The 23,290-nt window shown below is 42.6% G+C and overlaps 1 protein-coding gene across 1 annotated transcript in view; it reads left to right on the top strand.

The window, feature by feature from the left end:
• LOC129705972 (mucin-2-like) overlaps window positions 1–21,589 on the top strand; it is a 77,088-nt gene extending 55,499 nt beyond the window's left edge. The window contains exons 51-69 of the mRNA XM_055649947.1: window positions 1,345–1,563; window positions 2,794–3,020; window positions 4,110–4,284; window positions 5,155–5,462; window positions 7,404–7,587; window positions 8,248–8,494; window positions 9,219–9,400; window positions 10,577–10,646; window positions 10,760–10,854; window positions 11,496–11,527; window positions 11,630–11,989; window positions 12,593–12,662; window positions 13,467–13,571; window positions 13,710–13,750; window positions 15,233–15,355; window positions 15,437–15,535; window positions 17,157–17,355; window positions 18,612–18,729; window positions 20,508–21,589. Of these exons, the coding sequence (XP_055505922.1) occupies window positions 1,345–1,563; window positions 2,794–3,020; window positions 4,110–4,284; window positions 5,155–5,462; window positions 7,404–7,587; window positions 8,248–8,494; window positions 9,219–9,400; window positions 10,577–10,646; window positions 10,760–10,854; window positions 11,496–11,527; window positions 11,630–11,989; window positions 12,593–12,662; window positions 13,467–13,571; window positions 13,710–13,750; window positions 15,233–15,355; window positions 15,437–15,535; window positions 17,157–17,355; window positions 18,612–18,729; window positions 20,508–20,742 (3,089 nt within the window). The 3' untranslated portion in view covers window positions 20,743–21,589. The remainder of the gene's footprint in view (window positions 1–1,344; window positions 1,564–2,793; window positions 3,021–4,109; window positions 4,285–5,154; window positions 5,463–7,403; window positions 7,588–8,247; window positions 8,495–9,218; window positions 9,401–10,576; window positions 10,647–10,759; window positions 10,855–11,495; window positions 11,528–11,629; window positions 11,990–12,592; window positions 12,663–13,466; window positions 13,572–13,709; window positions 13,751–15,232; window positions 15,356–15,436; window positions 15,536–17,156; window positions 17,356–18,611; window positions 18,730–20,507) is intronic.
• Window positions 21,590–23,290: the final 1,701 nt, after the last annotated feature.

Raw genomic sequence — 23,290 nt, 5'->3', positions numbered from 1 at the left:
TTGCAAAGAAACAGATTTTGTGCAATGACTCTTGCTGTCAGCAGTTGAATTCTAAAAGTGCCTCAGATTTTGTTGCTCCAATACATATGTCAACCAGATGATACAACAAATTGTAGAAATGTATTTCTATCCTAGATTTTTTTTTAAAGATTTCTTTTTATCAAGTTCTTAATTCCTCAACATTTTGTCATGGACCAGCCACAATTACGCAGTAGCCAAGGATGAACAATAACTTCCTTAGAAGGCTTGGGATTTTGACATGTCCCCAACAACCCTCACCAACCTCTACAGATGCGCCACAGGCAACGGGTTCATCCAAAATAGAAACAGTGCGAGGATAGAACTGTTTCAAGTTGTTCTCAGCAGCAACATCAGATTGTGATGTAATCCATGATCCCATGCTGAGAATGGCAGCAACATTCATTGGCAATGAATGGCAAATAATTACAGACACATTTTGCTTGGGAAAACATCTGTCCTCCCATCTCCAAGGTTAATTGAACATATCCGATCACGTACTTTCTGGGGAAATAGTCATCTCCTCATATTTAGATAACTACAAAAGTTCCCCCCCCCCCCCCACCACCACCACGTTGCCCACCCTCCCCTTTCTCCCCCCACTTCCACTTTCTTCCCCCCCTCTATCGCTTGTGCCTCACCTAGACTTGCACTTATCTCTACCACTTCCACTTCCACTGACATTTCTTCCTCTAGCCTCACGATTCGCAACTCATGAATCCTTTTCTCTTGCACGTTCTGACCTTTGCCTACACGTCTGCATCTCCAAAACCCACCACAATCCATCTGAATAAGAGTCCTGACCCGAAATGTCACATATCCATGTTCTCCAGAGATTCTGCCTGACCCGCTGAGTTACTCCAACACTTTTTAGTCTTTTTTTGTAAACCAAAATCTGCAGTTCCTTGGGCCTTCATCTCATGTCCTGTGGAGATGTGGTTCCAGTGTTGCCAATGACCCACTGCTCTTTCTAGTTTGTGATGTCCTCTTCCCATTGCATAGAGCTTGCCTGGTGAAGAAAACACAGTTCAACAGCAGTCTACAAACCTTGCAAAGGAATTGCCCAATACATATTTGTACATGTCTTTGTATATTATATATATTTTGACAGCAAACAGCATCAAAATCCACAGGGTTTAACAGTAGCTAACTAGTGTATGGGATGAAGAAACATTCTGGCGTTAATAATATCAGTGGCAATGTAGTGGTTTCTGCAGAATGAGGAGTGACTCCTAGTGTATTCCCTGCTTGAAATATGACTTTTGTTCATTTTTATATCCATCTAACACATTGATGAAGCATAATTCCTGTTGCTTTGACATGCAGGGCAATCCACTGTGAGTTCCGAAGATAAATCAGGCCTCTGCAAATACATACTGTGCACTGAGGGCTGCAAAATTGTGACCCATACAAGAAAATGCGAAAACACCTCTCCAATCACTGAGCACAGTACAGCTACAACCACAACAGCGCAGACAACAACTGCCAGTTCCACAGCTTCAACGACCTGCTTCTGCAAAGTCAACGGGAAAGTAATATCTGCAGGTGAGTGTATCACTCGTTCATAACATGTGACTGTATAAATTAATCATTAAATTGTATAATTGAAATGATAGTCCAGTCCTTTACATGGCTTGCTTCACAGTCCATGAATGTGTTTGTTAGACCTCTGTATAAGCTCAGCATGGGAATTTGTAGAAATCGCTATACGAATGTTGGTACAAGTGTCTATGTCTTTCACAGGTCTTCCACACAGCTGTTCCAGAGCAGTGGAAGCAGGCCTCTTATCAATATGCCACAATGTCCTAATCTTCCTGTGTGTGAGGATGTTCCCAGGCTTTCTTGTTCATGTGCTACTTGCCCAAGTTAGCCCAGACCCCTGATTTTGGCCTCATCTCCCCTTGATCAACTGGTAGAGAGAAGCAGACACCAAACAGTGTTTCCAGCAAAGCAATCACAGACCTGACCATTTGCTGCTGTACACTCACTTTGTTCACTCACACAAATACCTGTGGCTTGTTAAAATATTCAATTTTTCTTCTCCAGTTCAGTATATTATCACGTGTACCGAGGTACAGTGAAAAGCTTTTGTTGTGTCCTAACCAGTTTGCAGAAAGACAATACATGATTACAATCGAACCATTCACAGTGTACAGATACATGATCAGGGAATAACGTTTAGTGCAAGGTAAAGCCAGTAAAGTCCAATCAAAGATAGTCAGAGGGTCACCGATGATGAGAATCGTCATTCAGGACTGCTCTCTGGCTGTGGTGGAATGTTTCAGCTGGAAAGCTGTCCCTGAATCTGAAGGTGTGCATTTTCACTTCTATACCTTTTGCCCGATGGTAGAGGGAGAAGAGGGAGTGGGCAGGGTGTGACCCGTGCTCCTCTTTGTAAATAATGTACAATCTGTATGTCTGTCAGACTGTAAGTTAGCTTTCTCCTTTAATTCTCTGTTTTTACTTCGTCTTTCAATTTGTGGTATTTTTTTGGTTCCTTTTGGTCTTTATTAATGTAGCCTGTACTGGTTTCCTGCATTGTCCACATTCAAAAAGGGGTCTTGAAATGCATGCATATGGTTTGAAGACCATCTACCTCGGATTTATTCCAGAAATTCAGTTCTATTTGAAAAGATCACTGCGGATGTGAGAAGAGCCTCAGTGAGCAACACCATTGTATGACAGGTTTGTGCAGCAATGTATAAATGTCCGTGGTTTGTCCAAAAGTGTAGCACTGGCAAGTGTGTTTCTAACCTAAATACTGAATTAGTGCAGTGTGTCGAGACTTATGGAGATTGTATTTCCTTTTCTTTCCAGGAGAGAAAATTTACTTTACCAGTGATAAAGCTGGCTGGTGTTACATTGGGTTGTGTACATCTAAGTGTGAAGTTGTGAAGCACACCATACCATGTGAAGCCTCCACTTCCGTTTTACCAACCACGTCAGCACCAACAACAGCAGTACCAGTGACCGGTTGCCCAGACCTGCACCCACCGAGAGCTGTGAGTATCCTCGTGACATCAGGGGTCTTTAGAACATAGAATAGTACATACAGCATTGGAACAAGCTCTTCAGCCCCAATGTTAGTGCCGAAACATTATGCCATGTTCTCACTACCTGTACATGATCCATATCCAAAGTCTATTCCCTGCACTTCCAAAAGCCGATTTGTTTTTTAGTTTTTAGTTTTAGAGATACAGCACCAAAACAGGCCCACCAAGTCCGCACCCACCAGCAAACACCCCGTACACTAACACTATCCTGCACACCAGAGATAAATTACAATCTTTACCAAAGCCAATTAACCTACAAACCTGTACATCTTTGGAGTGTGGGTGGGAACTGGAGCACCATGAGAAATCCCACATGGTCATGGGGAGAACGTACAAACTCCGTACAGACAGCACCCATAGTCAGGTTCGAACAGGGGTCTCTGGCGCTGTAAGTCAACAATCTACCGCTGCACCACCGTGCCACCCAAACGCTCAGCTGATCCAGCATCACTTTGCCTGGCAAACTGGAGCGGACTGTTCTTGAGATGAGCTCTTGAACTCATCTCAAGAGCTCATCTCAAGTGCGTCATAACTGGTACTGAAACTTTTAAGGAAAGTTTTTTAGTACTCATGGGTGATGGGGATCATCCGATTTTATTAAACCCGAAAAATATCAGCATGTTTTGCCATCCTTTTCCTATCAAATCATTTTTGGTCATCCTCGATTAAACTTATTGGGTTTCTTGACCTATTAGACTTATCACACATGTCTTTAGAAGACTTTAATGAGCTAATTGGTTTCCATCCCAGTGTCACATTTATGGGTGTAAATGGTATAGATATTTTAAGGGAACATCCCCATAATATATTGAAGATCTCTTAACCATCCACATGTGATTCTTTGCCCTGCCACATCCCCGCACTATTTTTGACCTTACTGGAATTGAAGGCTCAGATCTCAATGGGTTCTTGGCACAATGAGATTCGGATCTGGTTGGGTGGTAGATAGGGATTCTGGGATTGCCTCAGGGATTCTGTGAATGTCTTAACTTCTTACAATTGTTCATCCCCCCCCCCCCCTCCCTCCATGAACCACAGATGAATGAGACTTGGAATTTGGACAATTGCACAAAGGCAACATGCAAAGGGAATAATACTGTTTCCGTGGAGTCAGTGAAATGTCCAAGTGTTAAACCAATGGTTTGTCAAAATGGACTGCAACCCAGAAAGGTTTATGACCATTCCAACTGCTGCTATCAGCAAGAATGTGGCTGTGAGTATTGTGGAAATGCATGCATTATCAAAATGAAATGTGATTTAATAGATGGGTGGAAGATGGAGGTAACATGCTGAAGGAACGCAACGTTCATTATTTCACTGTGTTAATTGACAAGTCGATAATACATCATCCCAACAGGTCTCACCACCAGAATTACTCCAGCTATATTTTTCAACTTTTTTTGTCTAGGCAACTCATTGAGTTCTGGCAGAACTTGGATTCAGGCAAAGGTGTCTAGCTTAGATGGGAATCTTGCTCAGCAGAGAAGAGTTGGGCCAAAGGGCCTGTATCCGTGCTGCATGGTTCCATGAGTATTAGACGACAGTAGTCAGGGTCCGGGGATGAGGAGAAATGAGAGGCCATTCTTCCCATCAGTCCTGAAAATAAGAGACAATCCAATAAGTAAGTCCAGGAGCTAATCTCAAATGGACCATAACTGCAACAGAAACTTTTATGGAAAGTTTTTTTAGTGTTTGTGCACAATGGGTGTTATCAGATTTGATAAAAACAAAAATATTCACATGAGGACAACAGAATAAGAGTTGTGGAACATACACAATACCAACCACAGATATCTATGGGAGTAGCGACATGATCCATGGTGAGGTAATAAAATTCTGGGGAAAAGATCTTGCTGAACAAATGGTGACTGATGTCGGTGCAGGCTCGAAGGGCCGAATGGCCTACTCCTGCACCTAATTTCTATGTCTATGTTTCTATCTTCCTCCCCATAGACACTGTCAAACCAGATCAATATCTCCAGCATTTTCAGTTTTTATTTCTATTTTCCAGTATCTGTATGTTTGCTTTTTCAGCTTAAATAAATATTTTGTTGGAAACAAGAGTCTGCCTTTGATGTTCCAGGTTCCTGCATTGGATGGGGAGGTTCCCATTACATTACTTTTGATGGAACAGAGTACACATTCAAAGGAAAATGTACTTACATCGTGGTGAAGCAAATAACAGAAAAGATCGAAAACTTCAAGATTTACTTGGACAACTCCAATGTTGGGCCCGAAATGTCACAGCCAATAGCCCTCAATATATTCTACAAATCTTTAGTAATCTCATTGATTCGGGTGACTGTCAACAACTCAATAAAAGCCACGGTAAGTGTTTCTACACTTTCTGCCAATTGGCAAAGAAGAGCTTTGCCCAACAGTTTGGATTTAAATCCATGATGAAAGTCCAATGCAAATAAAGCCATTGTGTTAAGGCTGGGGTGGCTATGAAGTTGCCTCCATGTCAATGATCCTCTCAATCTAAGGATGTATTCCAGGATGTATTCCAATCTATCCCATTGTGGCCCTTGCATTATTTTAAACTGCATTCTCTGCAGCTGTAACGTTATATTCTGCACTCTATTGTATTTTTTGCACTACCTGATACATTCATCTATGATAAGATTTGCCTGGATAGCACACAGAAGAAGGTTTTTCAGTATCCCAGTGCACATGACAATAATAAACCAGTATTGGGCATTGAGGACAAACTGTTCTCAATGCCCTCCTAGAAATAACAGAAAGCTAGGAATATCCCATTGTGTATATGTGTGCCATAGATTTGTCTGCCTAACCATCTCAATCCTCCCACTGGCCCAGGGTGCCCTCAAGTGGTAAGACCAAGTCACTGACGGTCCACTGTCGGACCTCATGTAAATAGTCTATGTGTAAAGATGGTGCCATTTACCTGCTACACTTAATGTTTACTCCTATTATGTGCAAATGTCCCATCGAGAAGAGTTCACCAAAGCCTCAATCAGAAGAAATGTCCAGAAGATAAAAACCCAGGGAAGGAAGCAAACAGGAAAATGGTTCCAATGTCAGTCATAGAGATCTTTAGCACAAAAACAGACCTATTAACCAACTTTATATTGCCCGTTGACTTAATGTCTACCAAGTATGCCAAAGCTATGTATACCAAGTTGCTGATTCAACTCGTCCCACAGACTGTGGTGCTCCCTGATAGAAATATATAAAACCATGACCAAGTGGGATCCATTGGGTCCTGGTACCCCAATGCAATATTCCACCACTCACTCGTTCCCCCAACGCAACCAGTTCCACCAACGCAAAATTCCACCACTCACCAATAGCCCCAATGCGGCTCATTTCCCCTCATCCCCTAGCACTCACTCCCCCTCCTCTTCACCCTCCCTCTTTTTAAACTTTAAAAAATTGACTTATCATTTAAAAAAATCCTTTGTAACCTTTCTTACCATGAAAAGTCAAGTGAAAAGTTACATTTTTAAAGCTTAAAATGTGAATAACTTGTAAAATATACCATCAATCTGAACGAACCTTGATACAACACACCACAGGACGATGGTGAGTATGGTGGTTCAACAATTGTAGTGCTATAGTGTACCGTTTAGGCATAATTTTGGGACTTCCCATACAGACAGACATAGAAACAAACAAGATGAGAGTTTTAGTAATACATTGATTCTGAAAGCTATGCATGGAGTAGATAGAATTTTTTCTCAGGGTGGAAATGTAAAAGACAAGAGGACATAGCTTTAAGGTGAGTGGGGAAAGTTAAAAGGAGATGGACAAGAAAGAGGGTGGTAGGTGCCTGTAATGTGCTATTCAGTGAGGTGGTGGAAGCAGATATAATAGTGATACTTAAGAGCCATTTAGACAAACACATGTACAGAGAGGGTATGGAGGTATATAGAACGTGTACAGGCAAAATAGATCAGTTTAACTTGGTATCAACTTCCACACAGTCACCATGGTCCAAAGGTGCTGCATGTTCTATATGTTCTTCAAGGGGGGGGGGGGGGGGGGGGGGGGGGGGGGGGCAGGAATGGATTTGAACAGAAATTAAAGTAGGATTGGACTCAAGGCAGAGAAACATCCAAAGTCAGAGAAAAATTCCTGCTGCCCCGCTCGTTGAGAAGGGTTTGGCAGTGTTGCTCAGGAAACCCACGAGCAGTGATCTGCCAGGCAATGTCTCCACACAGCAACAGACCATAACCATCAACCGCGGACCTAGAGGTCACCACCTGCTCCATGATTCTAGACTGACTCAGGTGCCAACATGTTCCTCATGCTTATAAAGTACAGAAATAAAACAGTAGCTAACTGGAGCATCTTGCTTTTCTTATACAGGCCCAGGTCAATGATGAAGAGATTATACAACCTTATTCCCATGATGGGGTCAAGATCAGTTCCTCAGGGATCACGGAAACGGTTGAGATTATTCCCATTAATGCTACTATTACCTTTGATGGCCTGGGCTTTACTATAGACCTTCCCCACGCGGTCTTTGGGAAAAACGTTGAAGGACAGTGTGGTATGTATCATTGGGACTTCTTCATTTCAGTTTCCAGTATTGTAAAAATGCCGCATCTAAATTGAGATATCGCCATGCATGGATTAACACAGGGGTTTCCAATAATTACCTTCACAACATGGAGATGTTGGAAATCTGTACTTGTTCTGTTATATAAGTTTTTTGTCTTGTGAGATTAAAAAAAATAAGGACAATTATCATTCATGGATGTTAGTGGTCATATTTGCTAATGTTTTTCTCCTTTTGCTATCCCAACGTTACAAACAAGTTATTTTTGTGGGAGGATATGGTGACTGAGAGATAATCTAATGAGGTGTATCTCAGAATGTACTTTACATCCCTCTGTAGGGGCAGCGAGAGGTTTAACCAAAGGGACAATGTAAAGCAGATCAAGACATTCTTTAAAGAATGGCATCCATGTTGAATATCAAATGGATGTTACATTGGGGGTGTTCAGAGAAATGCATTTGGATGTTTGGCCTAATTGTTTAAGTTCAGACACTGTGGGGGGAAGGCGTTGGGGTTTGGCCCTTGAATCAGTGGAGGAGTGGTGTGGAGGAGGTTAACTGAGATATGTGAAAATGCATTGGGAAGAGCATCCGATGACGTTGGAAGTACATTTTAAGTAATGCCCTCAATTCTCAATTTCCACTTCCCTAGGTACCTGCACCAACAACAAGACAGATGACTGCACACTGCCTGATGGAACCGTGGTATCTTCTTGCTCTCACGCCGCCCCTCACTGGAAAATTACGGATAAGAACAAAGAACATTGCGATGCCGCAACTACAACTCCAATGCCAATACTTTCTTCAGCCACACCTTCTCTAAAAACCACACTCAGTCCGACAACTGTGCCAACTACCCCTTGTGCAGCATCAAATATCTGCAAGATCATCCTTGGCCCGTAAGTCTTATTCCCAGGGTAAAGGTGGCATTTGGGTGGTGTTGGGAATGTCGTTAATCATTCCCCTTTCTATCTTCTAAGTGACCAGTTGGCCCAGCTATGTAGCCATTTTAACAATCCGAATACTGTTTAAATATTTTATTCTTAAAGGTATGCATTACATTTCCTTATGATTGCCAACAAACTAGTTGACCTGGATGATTCACACCTGCTGACAATCACCATTCAATTGCAACAATTGCCTGTGAACTGTGGTCCTGGTGACCGACCTTCTGAATATCACCCATGAGTGCATCTTCCAAAACCAAAGCTACTGCCCTTAACTGTATACTTTCCCGCTACATTTGATCGCCATTGAAATTATGATGAGTAGAAGTATTGTGGTGAACCTACGGAACAGTCCACCTCAGAAGGTTTCAGCAGCTAAGTCATTCGGAGGGATTGATAGATACATCTGACCAGCTAGCCAGCTCGTATACTGCTTGACTAGTATCACCATTTTTTCCTCATTTTTTTCAACTATTGTCAGAAGTAGATGAATGGCCTCCTCGTCACCACTCAGAGAGGGCTAGAAGAGAAAGGAGAATGAGAGGAGGTGGGAGATAGAGCGGGAGGTGGTCACTTATCTCCAACAATGAAGGAATGATGACTTACAATCAATATGTAAGGTAGACAGTTCCACTCAGAACATTTTGCATTTTTAACATTGTTCTTCTTTTCATAGTATCTTCACAAAATGCCATGACAAGGTACCTCCAGGCCCATTCTATGAAGCCTGCGTGAATGACGCATGCCATGTCATGAATGAGACAATAATATGTTCCAGTATAGACATGTATTCCAAGATGTGCAGATCTAAAGGCGATACCTGTGTGGATTGGCGGGATCACACCGACGGAATATGTTGTAAGTAACTGATCAAGAATCAAAGTGCTTGAGGAATTCGACAGGTCAGGTAGCATCTGTAGAGGACAATGAACAATGATTCAGGTTGGGACCCTTCTTCAGACTGATGGAGAAAATTGTAAAGGAAAGATAGGAGTGGAATGTATGGTAGATTGGTGGAGGCAGTGACAAACGTTGAAGATGCAAAGGAGACAAAAGGGTGTCTCAATTCTCAGAAAGGAGAGGTGCAATGTAAAGATGGTGGAAGGGATGTGGGTGGAAGGGGACAGGGAGGGGCAAGAGGGAATAAATGGGAAATGCAAGACTCGAGGATGGGAGGGGTGGGAGAAGAATGTAGGGAGGAGAGTAAAAGAGGGTCACAATGGGAGAGGGTAGGGGGTGGTAGAGGAAAGAGATAGGGCGGTAGGAAACTAACAACTAATAATTTCCTCATAATACCATTGAATGATTTAACACAGGAGTTTCTTCAGATTATCATGACTGCTCTGACTCTCCATTCTTGCCAAGATTGCCCTTCTCACCCTGTGGCCTTGATTTGTTAACTGTTTTCAAATATTTGCCCAAATTCTTTTCAAAACTGAGTGAAGGATATTTGATTATCATATCTACTGGGAATGGAACAATGACATTCTACTTGTTGCGGCTTAACATGCTCATTAAGGCAATAACATATGTATAAATATATTATCAATAAAATAAATGAATAACAGTCACACTAGATAACCATAAGTCCAATACCAAATTCCGTAGTGCAACCAGAGCTACAGTCCATAGAAGATCAGAATAGGCAGTTAATATCAAACAAATCCTTTATTCAGTAGTGGAGAGTATCTGGAATAAACTGCCTGAGGCAGCTGTAGAAGCAGTATAATTACATATTTTAAATTTATAAATGTGGATATGATATGCTGAGAGGGATATGGGCTATATGCAGGCAAATGGGACTAGCTGACTAAGTGAACTTGGTTGGCATGGATAGGGTCAGACGATGAGCCTTTCTGTTCTGTACAGCTCTATAACTCTGTGAATCTATGAATCCTGACGGAAAACCGGGAAGAATATCAGGAAAGTGAGAACGAGTATCCAGCATGGTAACCATTAACCAAAAGAGTTGGACAATTGTGGAATTTCAGATTTGATACCTAATTTCTTGTTTCCTTGTTTACTTTAATCCAGCATATCACTGCCCTGCAAAGATGGAATATAAACCATGTGCATCAAAGGAGCAGCCAACGTGTGGGTCCAGGTTTGTTGCATTTATTTTGCAAAACATTCTCACTGATAATTCAAAAATCATTCTCTCGTTTTCCTTCTCCCCTTCACTCAGTGCACAATATTAATGCTCCCTTTTGTGATTAGATCGCATGACGAAAATAAACCCAGTGATGAAGGCTGCTTCTGTCCTGATGGAAAGATCCTGTTTAAGCCCGGAGACATCTGCACGGATAGCTGTAGTAAGTATATTTCTGTACAACCGCTACAAGGTCTGGTACCACCACTACCAAGTTCCCGCAATTGAATCTTAACTGGAACTACCCTGACAACTGCAGAGAAGGGATGTAATATCACGTGAGAATTGTAGGGAGAGTTACGCACATTGGGAATGACGGAATACATCATGAGAGAAAATCCAGGAAGGTGAAGGGCCTGTCCCACTTTCACGACCCTTGCCGAGTTTGCTCTTGACTCATACTCGTAGCATGGTCGTCACGAGATCGTAGAAGGTCTTAGGTAGGTCGTGGCAGGTCGTGATGCTAGTCGTAGGCACTCATGGCATCCAGTAGGTCGCGGCCTGCTGAAAGATGTCCACGAGTAAAAAAGGTTGTGAATTAGGTCGTGAAAGTGGGACAGGCTCTTAACTCTGAAAGTGCATATTATTGCAATGGTTATTTTGGTTAATTGGTTTGTGAGTGACTGACTGACCGTCACTTAATGCTGCCTCCTCTGATCAGCAGTCACTTAATTTTATCCATCATCTTTATTTCTTTGTATTTTATATGTTATGTTTCTGTGTTGATTAAGAAGCATTTAGTTTATTGGTTCAAATTCAGTCAGTAAGCACATTAGTTATGACTTTTCTTTATGTCCATTGTAGATTGTATTGGACCTGATGGAAAACCAAAGCAGGTAGGTTTATCAAGCGAGCAGCCAATATCTATCATTGAGAATGATATTAACTTCTGCTTCTGCATTTATAAAAACGTCCTGCTGTTCTTGTGCTTGTGACAGGTCGGTGAAACATGGCAAAGCAATTGTCAGGATTGTTCTTGCAGCAAGGCAACATTGAGCATCATCTGCAAACCCCACAAATGCTCTGTATCACCTCCAGTGGTGTGCACAGAACAAGGCTTTGTACCAGTTGTTGAAAGGAACCAAAGCGACTTATGTTGTACAGAAACCATCTGCAGTAAGTGGACCTTTTCTCCGTTTTACAAAAACAGAAAATGCTTGAAATACACAGCAGATCAGGCAGCGTCTGTGGACAAAGGAGTACAGAGTGAACATTTCACCTCACTGCCCATTGATCAGATGTTTAAGAAGGAACTGCCGAAACGTTGCCTATTTCCTTTGCTCCATAGACGCTGCTGCACCCGCTGAGTTTCTCCAGCATTTTTGTGCTCCTTGATCAGAACTGGAAATGTCCTTTCCAGTTCTGTGGAAGGATCATAGACCTGAAAGCAATTCTCCATCATTTGCAACATTTTGATTATTAATCTTCCCAGTTAGCATGTATGAATATTCCATTGTACAGATCCAGCATGAAATCTTCTATTATTTAAAAGCAAAATCATATACATTATGAGTTTTGCCAAGAGAGAATCGTGTTTACTTATGTAATCATTTTAGAAATATTAATTTCTAAGCAAAAACTAGATGTTAAATGGGATAGGTTAGCATAGACCGAAGGGTTTGTTTCTGTATTGTATGATTCTTAAATTCTCGAAGATTAAGTTCTACTGATAAAAGACAACGTGGAGATTAACATTTGGAATATTCCATGAAGAGCACATAGGATCAATTTTAATTACTAGATGTAAGTACCCTTATGTGAAAATTTAAAAAATTCAATGTACTCAGAGAGGATAGAAAGGGTTTAGGTATTAGGTTGAGGAATTCAGTGTGTCAGGCATCATCTGTGAAGGGAAATGTACAGACGATATTTCAGATCAGGACCCTTCTTTTACTATGCAGGCTATCAGAGGTTATCTAAAATTAGAGAATTCAGTGTTGATGTTATTGGGTTATAAGCTACCCAAGCGGAGTATGATACGCTGTTCCTCCAGTTTGTGTGTGGCCTCACTCTGGCAATGGAGGAGGCCCAGGACAGAGAGGTCAGCATGGGAATGGGAAGTGGAATTTAAATGGTTAGCAAGCGGGTGATCCAGTAAGACCTAGCAGCCTGAGTGCAAGTCTTCATCCAAGCTTGGTCTCGCCAATATTCAGGAGACCATATTGGGATGTTGGATGCAGTAGATGAGGTTAGAAGAGGTGCATGTGAACCTCTGTCTCATCTGGAAGGACTGTTGGGGTGCCTGGATGGAGGCAAGGGAGGAGGTATAGGGACAGGTGGTGGCGGTGACTTGTGTGGGAAGGGATGAGTGAACCAAGGTGTTGCGGAGAGAATGGCCTCTGCGGATGGCGGAAAGAGGAGAAGATGGGAAGATATGTGGTGGTGGGAATCACATTGGAGGTGATGGAAATGTCAGGGGATGGTGTGCTTGTTACGGAGGCTGATAGTGTGAAAGGTGAGGAGCAAAGGAATCCTTTTCCGGTCTGGGGGTTTGCAAAGAGTGAACAGTGGTTGTCAGTTGTAAACTGAGGTTGATCACGAGCCACCAGAAATGATAGGCTTATCATTGGATTAAATTTGAAGAGCAGTGTTAATCAGTCTAGTTGGAACTCAAAACTTGTAGTGAATTGGGAAATTGGTCTAATCAGGCCTTGATTTATTGAAATACTAGTGGAAACATTTTGTTTAACCTAAAATGAAACTCTCTAATGAATATTACCTATGGTCATAAGTAAAGAGCTTTTACGTAACTAACATCATATTTTGCCTATTCAGAATGTAACATAACTCACTGCCCAACTGTGAAATTTGACTGCAAAGTTGGATACACGCCCGAGGTCCACATGAAAGATAATAAATGCTGCCCAACTTACACCTGTGGTAAGTGTTACTTTTACAGTATGTTGATCTGTGATACAAGTAGTGATATAATGGTCACTATCGTGATAATTTAAAGAGCATGCCTGCAGTTTAAAGTACGTGAACCGTTAACTTAATGGCATATTATTTCATTTTCAGTACCAAAAAAAGTCTGCGTGTTCAATGACACTGAATACAAGGTAAGGTACACTGACATATGCTGAGTTACTAATTACAGTTTTACAGCATAGAAACATGACATTTGGCCTAACTCATCCACACAGATCAATAGGTCCATAGTCCTGTCTTCTTCTGCGATTTGGGTGCTTATATTAATTTGCCCTGTGTACAGGTTTTCATGTTTCTGTCCTGTTTTCTCATTCATGAATCACAGTAGACAAAACTTAGATGAGCAAATGGTAGAAAAACATTAAAATGTAGTAAGAGGTGAATTTGGAGCAGAGCACGTGCCAATGCAATGTTAGTTTTCACAGCAAGAAAATTCAAATCATAGCTAGAATTTAATTGGCAGGAGTGTCAGTTATGAGCATACAGGAAGGCTACAAAGGGATATCGATAGGTCCAGGGGGAGGGTGGCATGGTGGCGCACCAGTAGAGATGTTGCCCCTTACAGCGCCAATGACACAGGTTCAATCCTGACTACGGGTGCTGCATGTACAGATTTTGTCCATTCTCCCCGTGTCCTCGTGGGTTTTCTCCGGGTGCTCCAGTTTCCTCCACACTCCAAAGATGTACAGGTTTGTAGGCTAAAATTGGCATTGGTAAAATTGTAAATTATCCTTAATATGTGTAGGATATATCATGATGTATGGGGATCGTGGGTCAGCACAGGCTCAGTGGGCTGAAGGGCCTGTTTCCATGCTGCATCTCTAAACTGAACTAGATTAAACATATTATTTAAATAGAGAAATATTGCAGAGTTCTGAAATGCAACAAGACCCAATTGTGCTAGGAATATGCCGAGGATTGAGGGAAGCTAATATTATATTGTCCTTTATCGCCAGGAAAATGAAAGTAGGAAAAATGTAGTTCAGTTCCTCTGGGCTTTAGTGAGGTCACATCTAGACAGGGTGTACATCATCAATCTCCAAATATAAGGAAAGATGACACTGCACTGGAAACAATCCGAGGTTAATATCTGAAATGAATAGGTGGAGGTTGGGCTAGTATCTGGTGGGTTTTGAAGTGAGAGGGAGCTTGGCTGGAACAGATCAGAGCCTGGGTGTTCTTGAGAGGGTACGTGTTGGGAGGAAATGTTTCTTCTGAAGAGGGAAATGAGGATTTATGTTTAACAATGTGAAGTCATTCACTGAATTCTCTTCCTCAAAGGTAGGTGGAACCAGCCTGATTATTTTTAAGGTAGAGGTAGATAGTGTCATGGTAACACAAGATTCTCAATACGAAAGGAAGTGGATAGATGGGAAGGTGTTGAGGCTTCGAATTAATTAGCCACGATTACTTTGAATTTTAGAGAAGGGGAAATGGCAAAATCCTGGGCCGAGTTTGTACGTCAATGGTTCTGGGAATTTGCTGCATAAAACCATAAACCTCCAGAATTTTATCTTATTCACTGTATGAAATCCAACTGTTTCATTCCATTGTATTAAAAACCCAGCACAAATTTAAACCACATCTCAACTCAAACTTTACTTGTGTTTCAGCCGGGAATGACTGTACCACAGAACACATGCAAGGATTGCAAATGTACTGACGAAGTGGATCCATCAACCAAGCTCCATGCCATTGCATGCACGCCCGTTAAGTGTGATACTCAGTGTTCACAGGTAACCATCTATCCCACTAATCACTCATTATTCCATTTATAGTCAATGAAATGGGACTAATTATTGATATCTTCCCCACAGGGCTATGAATATAAGAAGCAGGAAGGACAATGTTGTGGAAATTGTACCCAGGTTTCATGTATAATTGAACTGCCAAACAGGCCACCAATAATCCTCAAGGTATGCATTTTACTTCTTGGAAACCAGTTATCATAAACATTTTGCTTGGGCAGCTTATAACTCAGTAGTATCAATATTGATTTCTCTAACCTCAAGTAACCCATACATTCCCTCTCACTCTATCCCTCCCCCACCCACGTTGCACCAGCTTCTCGTTCTCACCAAGCAAACAGCTAACAATCACCTGTTTCCTTTATTATCGTTACTTTTTTTGCATATCTTTCATTTATTGTTCTCTATCTCACTACATCATCATCGATATCTCTCTGTTTCCTCTCCCGTGACCATGCCTGATGAAGGGTCTCGACCCGAAACGTCACCGGACCTCTGACGCTGTGAGGCAGTAACTCTACTGCTGTGCCTGTGGTTTTCTGAAAGGAAAATGGTGTTTGAAAATGTTATTGAACTTCTTTGAGAGTGCAACATTTATCTGGTGCACAGTGAAGCTCTGATAAACCAGCACAGAGAGTTTGTCGGTGCTCAATAAGCAGATTCTCCAGAGTCTTGGATGTTACTCCCATTAGTAGCCCAAGAAATGTTTCATTCACTTTTTCTTACCTGGAACACAGTAATATCACACATGTGCCAGGAGAATTTAAAGAGAATAGAGGAAACAAAACCAAGGAGTTTATGAAAAGCCTGGGAACAAGGCCTTGGTCAAGTGTTGGAATATTCATAAAGTCAATTCATAATGAGCCTAAGAATGGGATCGCAGTGAGTTTATGAGGAAGATGGAGAAACAATAAATGCTGGTTGATAAAAAAAAGACAAAAAGTGCTTGAGTAACTCAGTGTAAGTGAGTCAGTCAGCATCTTGAGTAAGTCAGTACTTGAGTAAGTCAGCATCCCTGGACAGCATGGATAGGTGACAATTTGGGTCAGGCATCTTATAAGAAACATAGGAATGGTACCCCAGTGAGTTTACAGTTCAGAGACTCAACTGGTAGGATGGAGATGGTGTTTCTGCAGCTACACACAGGACTCAAATGATAAATTACCTCCCTGTTGCCAGAGTGATGGATGAGTCAGAGGAGGGACATTCTGAAAGGGGGAAAGTAAACATCAGTAGTCATTGAACACTTTGATAGAAAGCATGGGTAGATAAATGAACCAGGTTCTGGAACATGAATTTAGGGAGTCAGGCATAGATTAAAGACAGGGCTCCTAATATTGTGCAGTGAATAAAGAGTATGATGCACTCCAGAGTGTAGGAACAGGAAGACGGGTCAGATAAAAGCACGGCTGACAGGATGGTGTAGGATGGAGGCAGTTTTGGCTCATTCAGAGCATCTCCAGTGAAGGTGGGACCTATACATCATGGTGCGTTGCACCTGAAACCTGAATGTGTCCAATATCTTTACTGATGCTGTGGGAGAGATCTCAATCCAGTTGGCAGAGGACTGGACACAGAGGGGGCAAGCTTCAGTCAAATGTTGAAGCAAAACTGCGCAAACCCACCACTTGTAAGGCAAAGAAGTGAAGGGAACTAATGGTAGTAAACCAAATTACTGGAGGGAAATGCAACATGACAGTTAATAAGATGTAAGAATCAATGGTCTGATTATTTTCATGGATTTGGACATTTAAATAGACGTCTATTTTCTCTTCCCTGTTTCCCACAGCCTGGAAATAAAATGTCGGTGGGAAAAAACAACTGTACAACATATGAATGTGAGAAAATAGGGAGCCACTTTATTCCAAACATCTACAATCAATGGTGCCCTCGTTTGGATCATGACAACTGTGAGGCTGTAAGTTCGACTGGTCATGAATTAATATTTGTTCTACAATATTGCGTTGGACTTTCAATTATCTTCAATTAATGTTTATTCTCTTTGACAGGGAACAATACACATGGACAAAGATGGCTGTTGTCAGACTTGTAAGTAGCAGACTGGCACAATTGCAGAATAACTCACCGCACTTGAATTAGACAGAGCGGATTATTTAATCAAGTCTCAGCTCACTGAATTCTCCCCGCCTCGAGTTGCCATTAATAGGCTGACACTGAAGTGTCTGTATTTCATTGATAAAGTAACAGGCAGAGAGATTCAATTGTCAGTGTGTCTGAGGTATCCAATCAATCTTTAATCATGATTGGTATCTCTGAGTGCATTCCGTCCATAACACTACTTCAGGTCAAGCATTCATGGTGAGTGTGACCCTTGCACACACACATTCATGGCGAGTGTGAACCTTGCACACACATTCATAGCAAGTGTGAACCTTGCACACACATTCATGGTGAGTGTGACCCTTGCACACACATTCATGGTGAGCGTGACCCTTACACACACATTCATAGCAAGTGTGAACCTTGCACACACATTCATGGTGAGTGTGACCCTTGCACACACATTCATGGTGAGCGTGACCCTTACACACACATTCATAGCAAGTGTGAACCTTGCACACACATTCATGGTGAGTGTGACCCTTACACACACATTCATGGTGAGTGTGAACCTTGCACACATATTCCTCTGGTGCGTGTGACCCTTGCACACAAGACCATGGTGAGTGTGACCCTAGTGCACCCACTCCTGGTGAGTGTGAGCCTTGCACACTTATTCCTCTGGTGTGACCCGTGCACACGCATTCATGGTGAGGGTGACCCTTGCGCACACATTGATCATAGAGAGAACGTGCATACTCCACACAGACAGCAGCCGGGATGGAGCCCAGGTCTCTGGTGCTGTGAGGCAGCAGCTCCACCAGCTGTGGCAGATGTGCCGCTCTTTACTATTTTCATTAAGATGTTTATGACAAAACTCAACACTGTTTGGCTGGTGCAACGACATAACTTTTCCTTTCTACGGAGTTACACTGCTCCTGAATATCTGGAGTTCAATGTAGGTGACTATAGAAAGGGATGGAAGGGAAAAATATTTTTTCTACTGTGCCTCCCCACAAATAAAGAAAATCTCTGCAAAATAATATATCCGACCAATGTAAAATCAGGTGATATTCTGATCTTAAAATTCTCCCCTTAACCCTCCCATGCTCCTTCATAGGTTGAAGTCATTTGTGAATCTTAATTCAAGTTTGTTGATCCTTATTTCTGATTGCATTTGCAGGTATTCCAAAGACATGCAGTACTACAAAGATCGTGACCCACATCAAACACAAGGGATGCCGATCGCAACAAGAAGTGCCGATGACCTCCTGTGGAGGGCGCTGTATGACGTCTTCAGTGTACGTATCAACACTAAATTCATAGGATATAGAACGGTACAACACAGGAACAAAATCCATAACGCCCCCCCCCATTTCCCAGCCTAGCTAAAAATCCCATGATCTTATCCTCCTCCTCTACCACCCCCGGCGGCTCACCATCCACAAGCCTTGCACCTCTCCTTTAAACATTATCCCTCACCCCTCAAAGCTATGCCCTCTAGTATTTGATATTCCCATCTTGGGGAAAAGGGTTCTCACTGCCTCATCATTTTATACATTTCTATCAGGTCTTCTCTGAACTTCCGGCATTCCAGTGAAAACAATCCAAGTCTGTCCAACTTTTTTGTTATTGCTAATACCCCTAATGCAGGCATTAATCTGATAAACCTCCTCTGCACCCTGTCCAAAGCTTCCATCTCCTTCCTGTAATGGGGCAGCCAGAACTGCACACAATACTACAAATTCAGCCTTACCAATGTCCTAAAAAGCTGCAGCATGGCTTCCAGACGCTTATATTCAATGCCCCAACTAATTACTATTTACTATGTTGTCTATTTGTGTTGCCACTTTCCAGGAGATATGAACTTGGACCCCAAGATCCCTCTGTCCATCAATGTTGCTTAATATATTCCATTCATTATACATTTTCCCTTGATATTCAACCTCCCATTGTGCAAGATTGAAAACCGCGTCTAACCTGTCACACCATGTAATGTGATCATGGCTCATCTCCCCTTGGCCTCAACTCCTCTTCCGTGCCAGTTCCACATCAAACTCAATTCCCTAATGGTTCTATAAATGATCTGCCTCTACAGTAATTCCTTCCGTTGATCCGGCCTCTGCAGCCATCCAGGCGTGAGAACCCCAGAGAATCCTCTCCCTCTGCCTGTAAATATTCCGATGCACCTCAGTTGTAAAAAGCTGCTCATTATTATTGTAAAGATGTTTAGGTGTTTAAGGGGAGAGATAGGTGCAAACCCAGGTGGGGCACAGTAGGGGGGGGAGAGTGGGGTGAAGAGAATGGGGTGGCTAGGAGTCGAGAGGGGCAACTGTAACCACCAATTTCCAGGGCCAGCCTTAGGATGTGCGGGGCCCAATTGGGAACAATTTTGGTGAGCCCCAGGTTCCCAGCCAGGGTCTATAGAATCATAGACATATAAATACAGGCTATTATAGACTTTATATATCCATGGTAGAATGGAAAGTAATCAAAATGTGAGCTTAAAAAGTGCCTGCGAGTTAAGGGACCAAACAGATCTACTTGAGCCGAGAGTAGATTACTCTAGCGCGGGGTCCCCTTGGCGCGGGGTCCAATTGGGAGCAATTGGTCCAATTGGCTTAAGGCCGGCCCTGCCTATTTCTGCTCTTCCACCTACATCCTTCCCCTCGCTTCACAAATTGCCACTCTTCAACCTTTACACTTACCTAAACGTGCACCTTTAGTCTTTTCATCTCAGACCTTCGTCCCCCATCCAAGTATTAAAATCTCCCCTCACCTGTTTCATCCCATTACCTGCCAGGCCTTCTCCTGCCCTTCCTCTCATTCAGCATTCATTCCCTCCTCTACAATCAGTCTGAAGAAGGGTTCAGACCCGATACGACGCTTATCGATGCTCTCCAGTTGTTGTCTGTCCTCCAGCACTTTGCACCCCTGAGTGAGTGATTGACATGTGAAGGAGTGTTACCAGTAATTCCACATGTATTGAACGTGTTAACACATTGTTTTTAGAGAACTGTGCCCTTGTCTATCCAGAATCAGTATTCTGAGTATTCTTTCCTCTCTTGTTCTACGACAGGTATTCTTCCGAAGCAAATATGATTTCACATAACTGTAGCTGCTGTCAGGAGTTGGAAACCAGCAAGAAAAACATCACCTTACTTTGTCCAGGCAGTAAGACAACTACGTTCACCTACACTTACGTCACCAAGTGTGGGTGTGTGCCCACAAAATGTGAGCCACTCATAAAACAAGTGGCGGAACCCCCAGCTCGTGACACAGCCCAAAAAACACTGAACAAGAACGAAGGCTAGAGATTTCCTGAATGGTGCCAGAAACTGAGAAATCGATTAGTTTCAAATAGAAAGATATTATGAGCTTGAAACTGTTTCTACCTTCTTTAAACATTGTAATACAGTTTTATCGATTTCTTAATCAATTCTAAAGGATCTACTAAGCCAATAAATATGAAACTTCATTTCTAAGTTCTTGTTAGGGTTACAGAGCTACTAATCTGCTTGCTAAGTAATGGGACAAAATGGGCCATTCACTAAGATTAAATGGAGCAACCTGCTGCTTGACCTTTGCTTGGTTCCATCATATTTTTTTGCAGTGTTTTTCCCAGATGCTTTGAGAGAAATGTATTTGCCAGAAGTCATAGAATAACTCCATGAGCTAGTTACAGAGCTGTGGCGATTTGGTGGCATTTGAAGGACTGTTATCAGCAACACATTGCTTTTTGAGAACTGTGCCCTAGGAGCATACTTTTTAAGACCATATTTAAACAGCATAGTGCAATAATCACCTACCTTCAGGTTACCGGAAAATGAAGTTTCATTTCATCTTTAGTATTTCTACACTCACTGTAATTACAAGAACACTTTGAATTAGTTGCTGTAATAATCATCAATAAAAATTAATCTGCATTTATTGTCTGCACTTTCATTGACTGGTTTTAACACTGACACTGAACCTTGTATTCCATTTGACATGGATGAGGTGTGTAGGAGGGAATACCTTGTGTTACACCTGTACCCTGAATCTGGCGTCACTTGGGGACCAACTCAGATAGGAACAGACACAGAATAAAACATCTCGTAGAACCGCGGAGGTTTCCCAAAGAAGTCGGTTTATTTAAGGCCTTAATACCCCTGTCCCACTTAGGAAACCTGAACGGAAACCTCTGGAGACTTTGCGACCCACCCAAGGTTTCCGTGTGGTTCCCGGAGGTTTTAGTCAGTCTCCCTACCTGATTCCACTACCTGCAACCTCCGGCAACCACCTGCAACCTCCGGGAACCGCACGGAAACCTTGGGTGGGGCGCAAAGTCTCCAGAGGTTTCCGTTAAGGTTTCCTAAGTGGGACAGGGGCATAACAGTATGCACTGAGAAACCCAAAATATTTCAAAGATTCACGGCACCCACAGCATTTTTATATTCTCACCACACAATATTGTCATATGTGCAAATGGACAGTGAAATATTTTTTCTTATATACAATCCAGTACAGTATTCCCATACCCAAGAATATCCTTGATTTTAGCAAGTGCACATAAATAGTATACTAGCTCTTATGAGCGGTGCCCAATCTGGGCAAGCTGCAGGCTGCTGCAGGGTCCCAAGCCGTCATCTTCCTTGGATGCAACATCCCTTTCCTCGCCCGCCCACCTTTGTGCCTCGGGAGCACCTCCTGTGGCCGACCTTGAGGATCCTCAATTCCTCACTTCACTTCCCTCTTCCTCAGACCTCACTTCCCTCTCCTTCTGGCCTTCATCACTTAATAGTGCTTCTTTGAGCAAACCACAATTAGTAGTACTAAAGCAAACTACTAAAGATGCTGGAAACCTAAAATCAGAACTTGCTGAAAGTGCTCGGTACCTCAGGGTACAACCAATATTCATTACGATTCAGTCAATGTGATGAAGGATCACTGTCCTGAAAGGTTCGGTCTGATTTTCTCTCCACAGAGGCTGCTAGTCCTGCTGAATATTTCCACATTGTCTGTGTTTAGTCAGCGAGGCCACACCCAGTGCACTCTGCACAGATCTAGTCACATAGGAGAGATTTGCTGGGAGTCAGAGTTAATTTATAGAGAAGTTGAGAAAACATAGACTGAGGAAGGATAATGCTTCGTGGTGGGGGTGAATGGTGCAGGTAGGGGCGGGCCGGTGCAGAGCAAGAATCACAGCCTATACCACAAGGCAAAGAATGGACAATGTATCCAATCACCACAGGAGACTTGTTGTCAATTTTCTGGAGGCAATTTGCTTCTTGTTTCCCTTTGACATGGAGATCAGTTGAAGAGCAAGGTAGGGAGCTCCGGCATTGTTGGCTTCTTCCACCATGAGGCAGCCTTGCACTGTCAGAATGGTGAACCTTGGGAAGAGTACACCATGTTCACATGGAAAGGCAGCGTCAGCGACTTCTGAATTTAGCTGTGAGCCAAGGCTGTGGTTGTCTCTTGTTCCGTCAAGGTCTCAGAAGTCACTTTCAGATTACAGAGGGGCTAAGGAAAATTTCAAGTGGTTGAGTTATAGAGAGCAACAGCTGACTAGAATCGACACCCAGGTGTTAAAAGATCGATTCCAGAGACCTGCAAGTGATTCGAGAGACAAGCAGAAATCTCTGTGATCTTAGAAGGGCTTTATCACATTTCGTGCAAAGTACCGAAGGTGGCCTGAAATAATGGATAATGTATTGGTGGGGGGGGGGGGCAAATACAACCACCACCGGCGACTTGTGCTCAGCGGAGACAGGCATTTCACCTCTTGCTTCCCTTTGACATGAATACTACAGATAACCCTGGCGTTGGATTCCAGTGGTGCCCATTCGGGTCCGAGGATTCTGTGGAAATAGCCTCATC

The sequence above is a fragment of the Leucoraja erinacea genome, chromosome 18, assembly GCF_028641065.1.
Source record: "Leucoraja erinacea ecotype New England chromosome 18, Leri_hhj_1, whole genome shotgun sequence".
NCBI classification, from domain to species: Eukaryota; Metazoa; Chordata; class Chondrichthyes; order Rajiformes; family Rajidae; genus Leucoraja; species Leucoraja erinaceus.
Note: the sequence above shows the minus strand (reverse complement) of the source record. Positions and strands in the feature narration are given on the sequence as shown.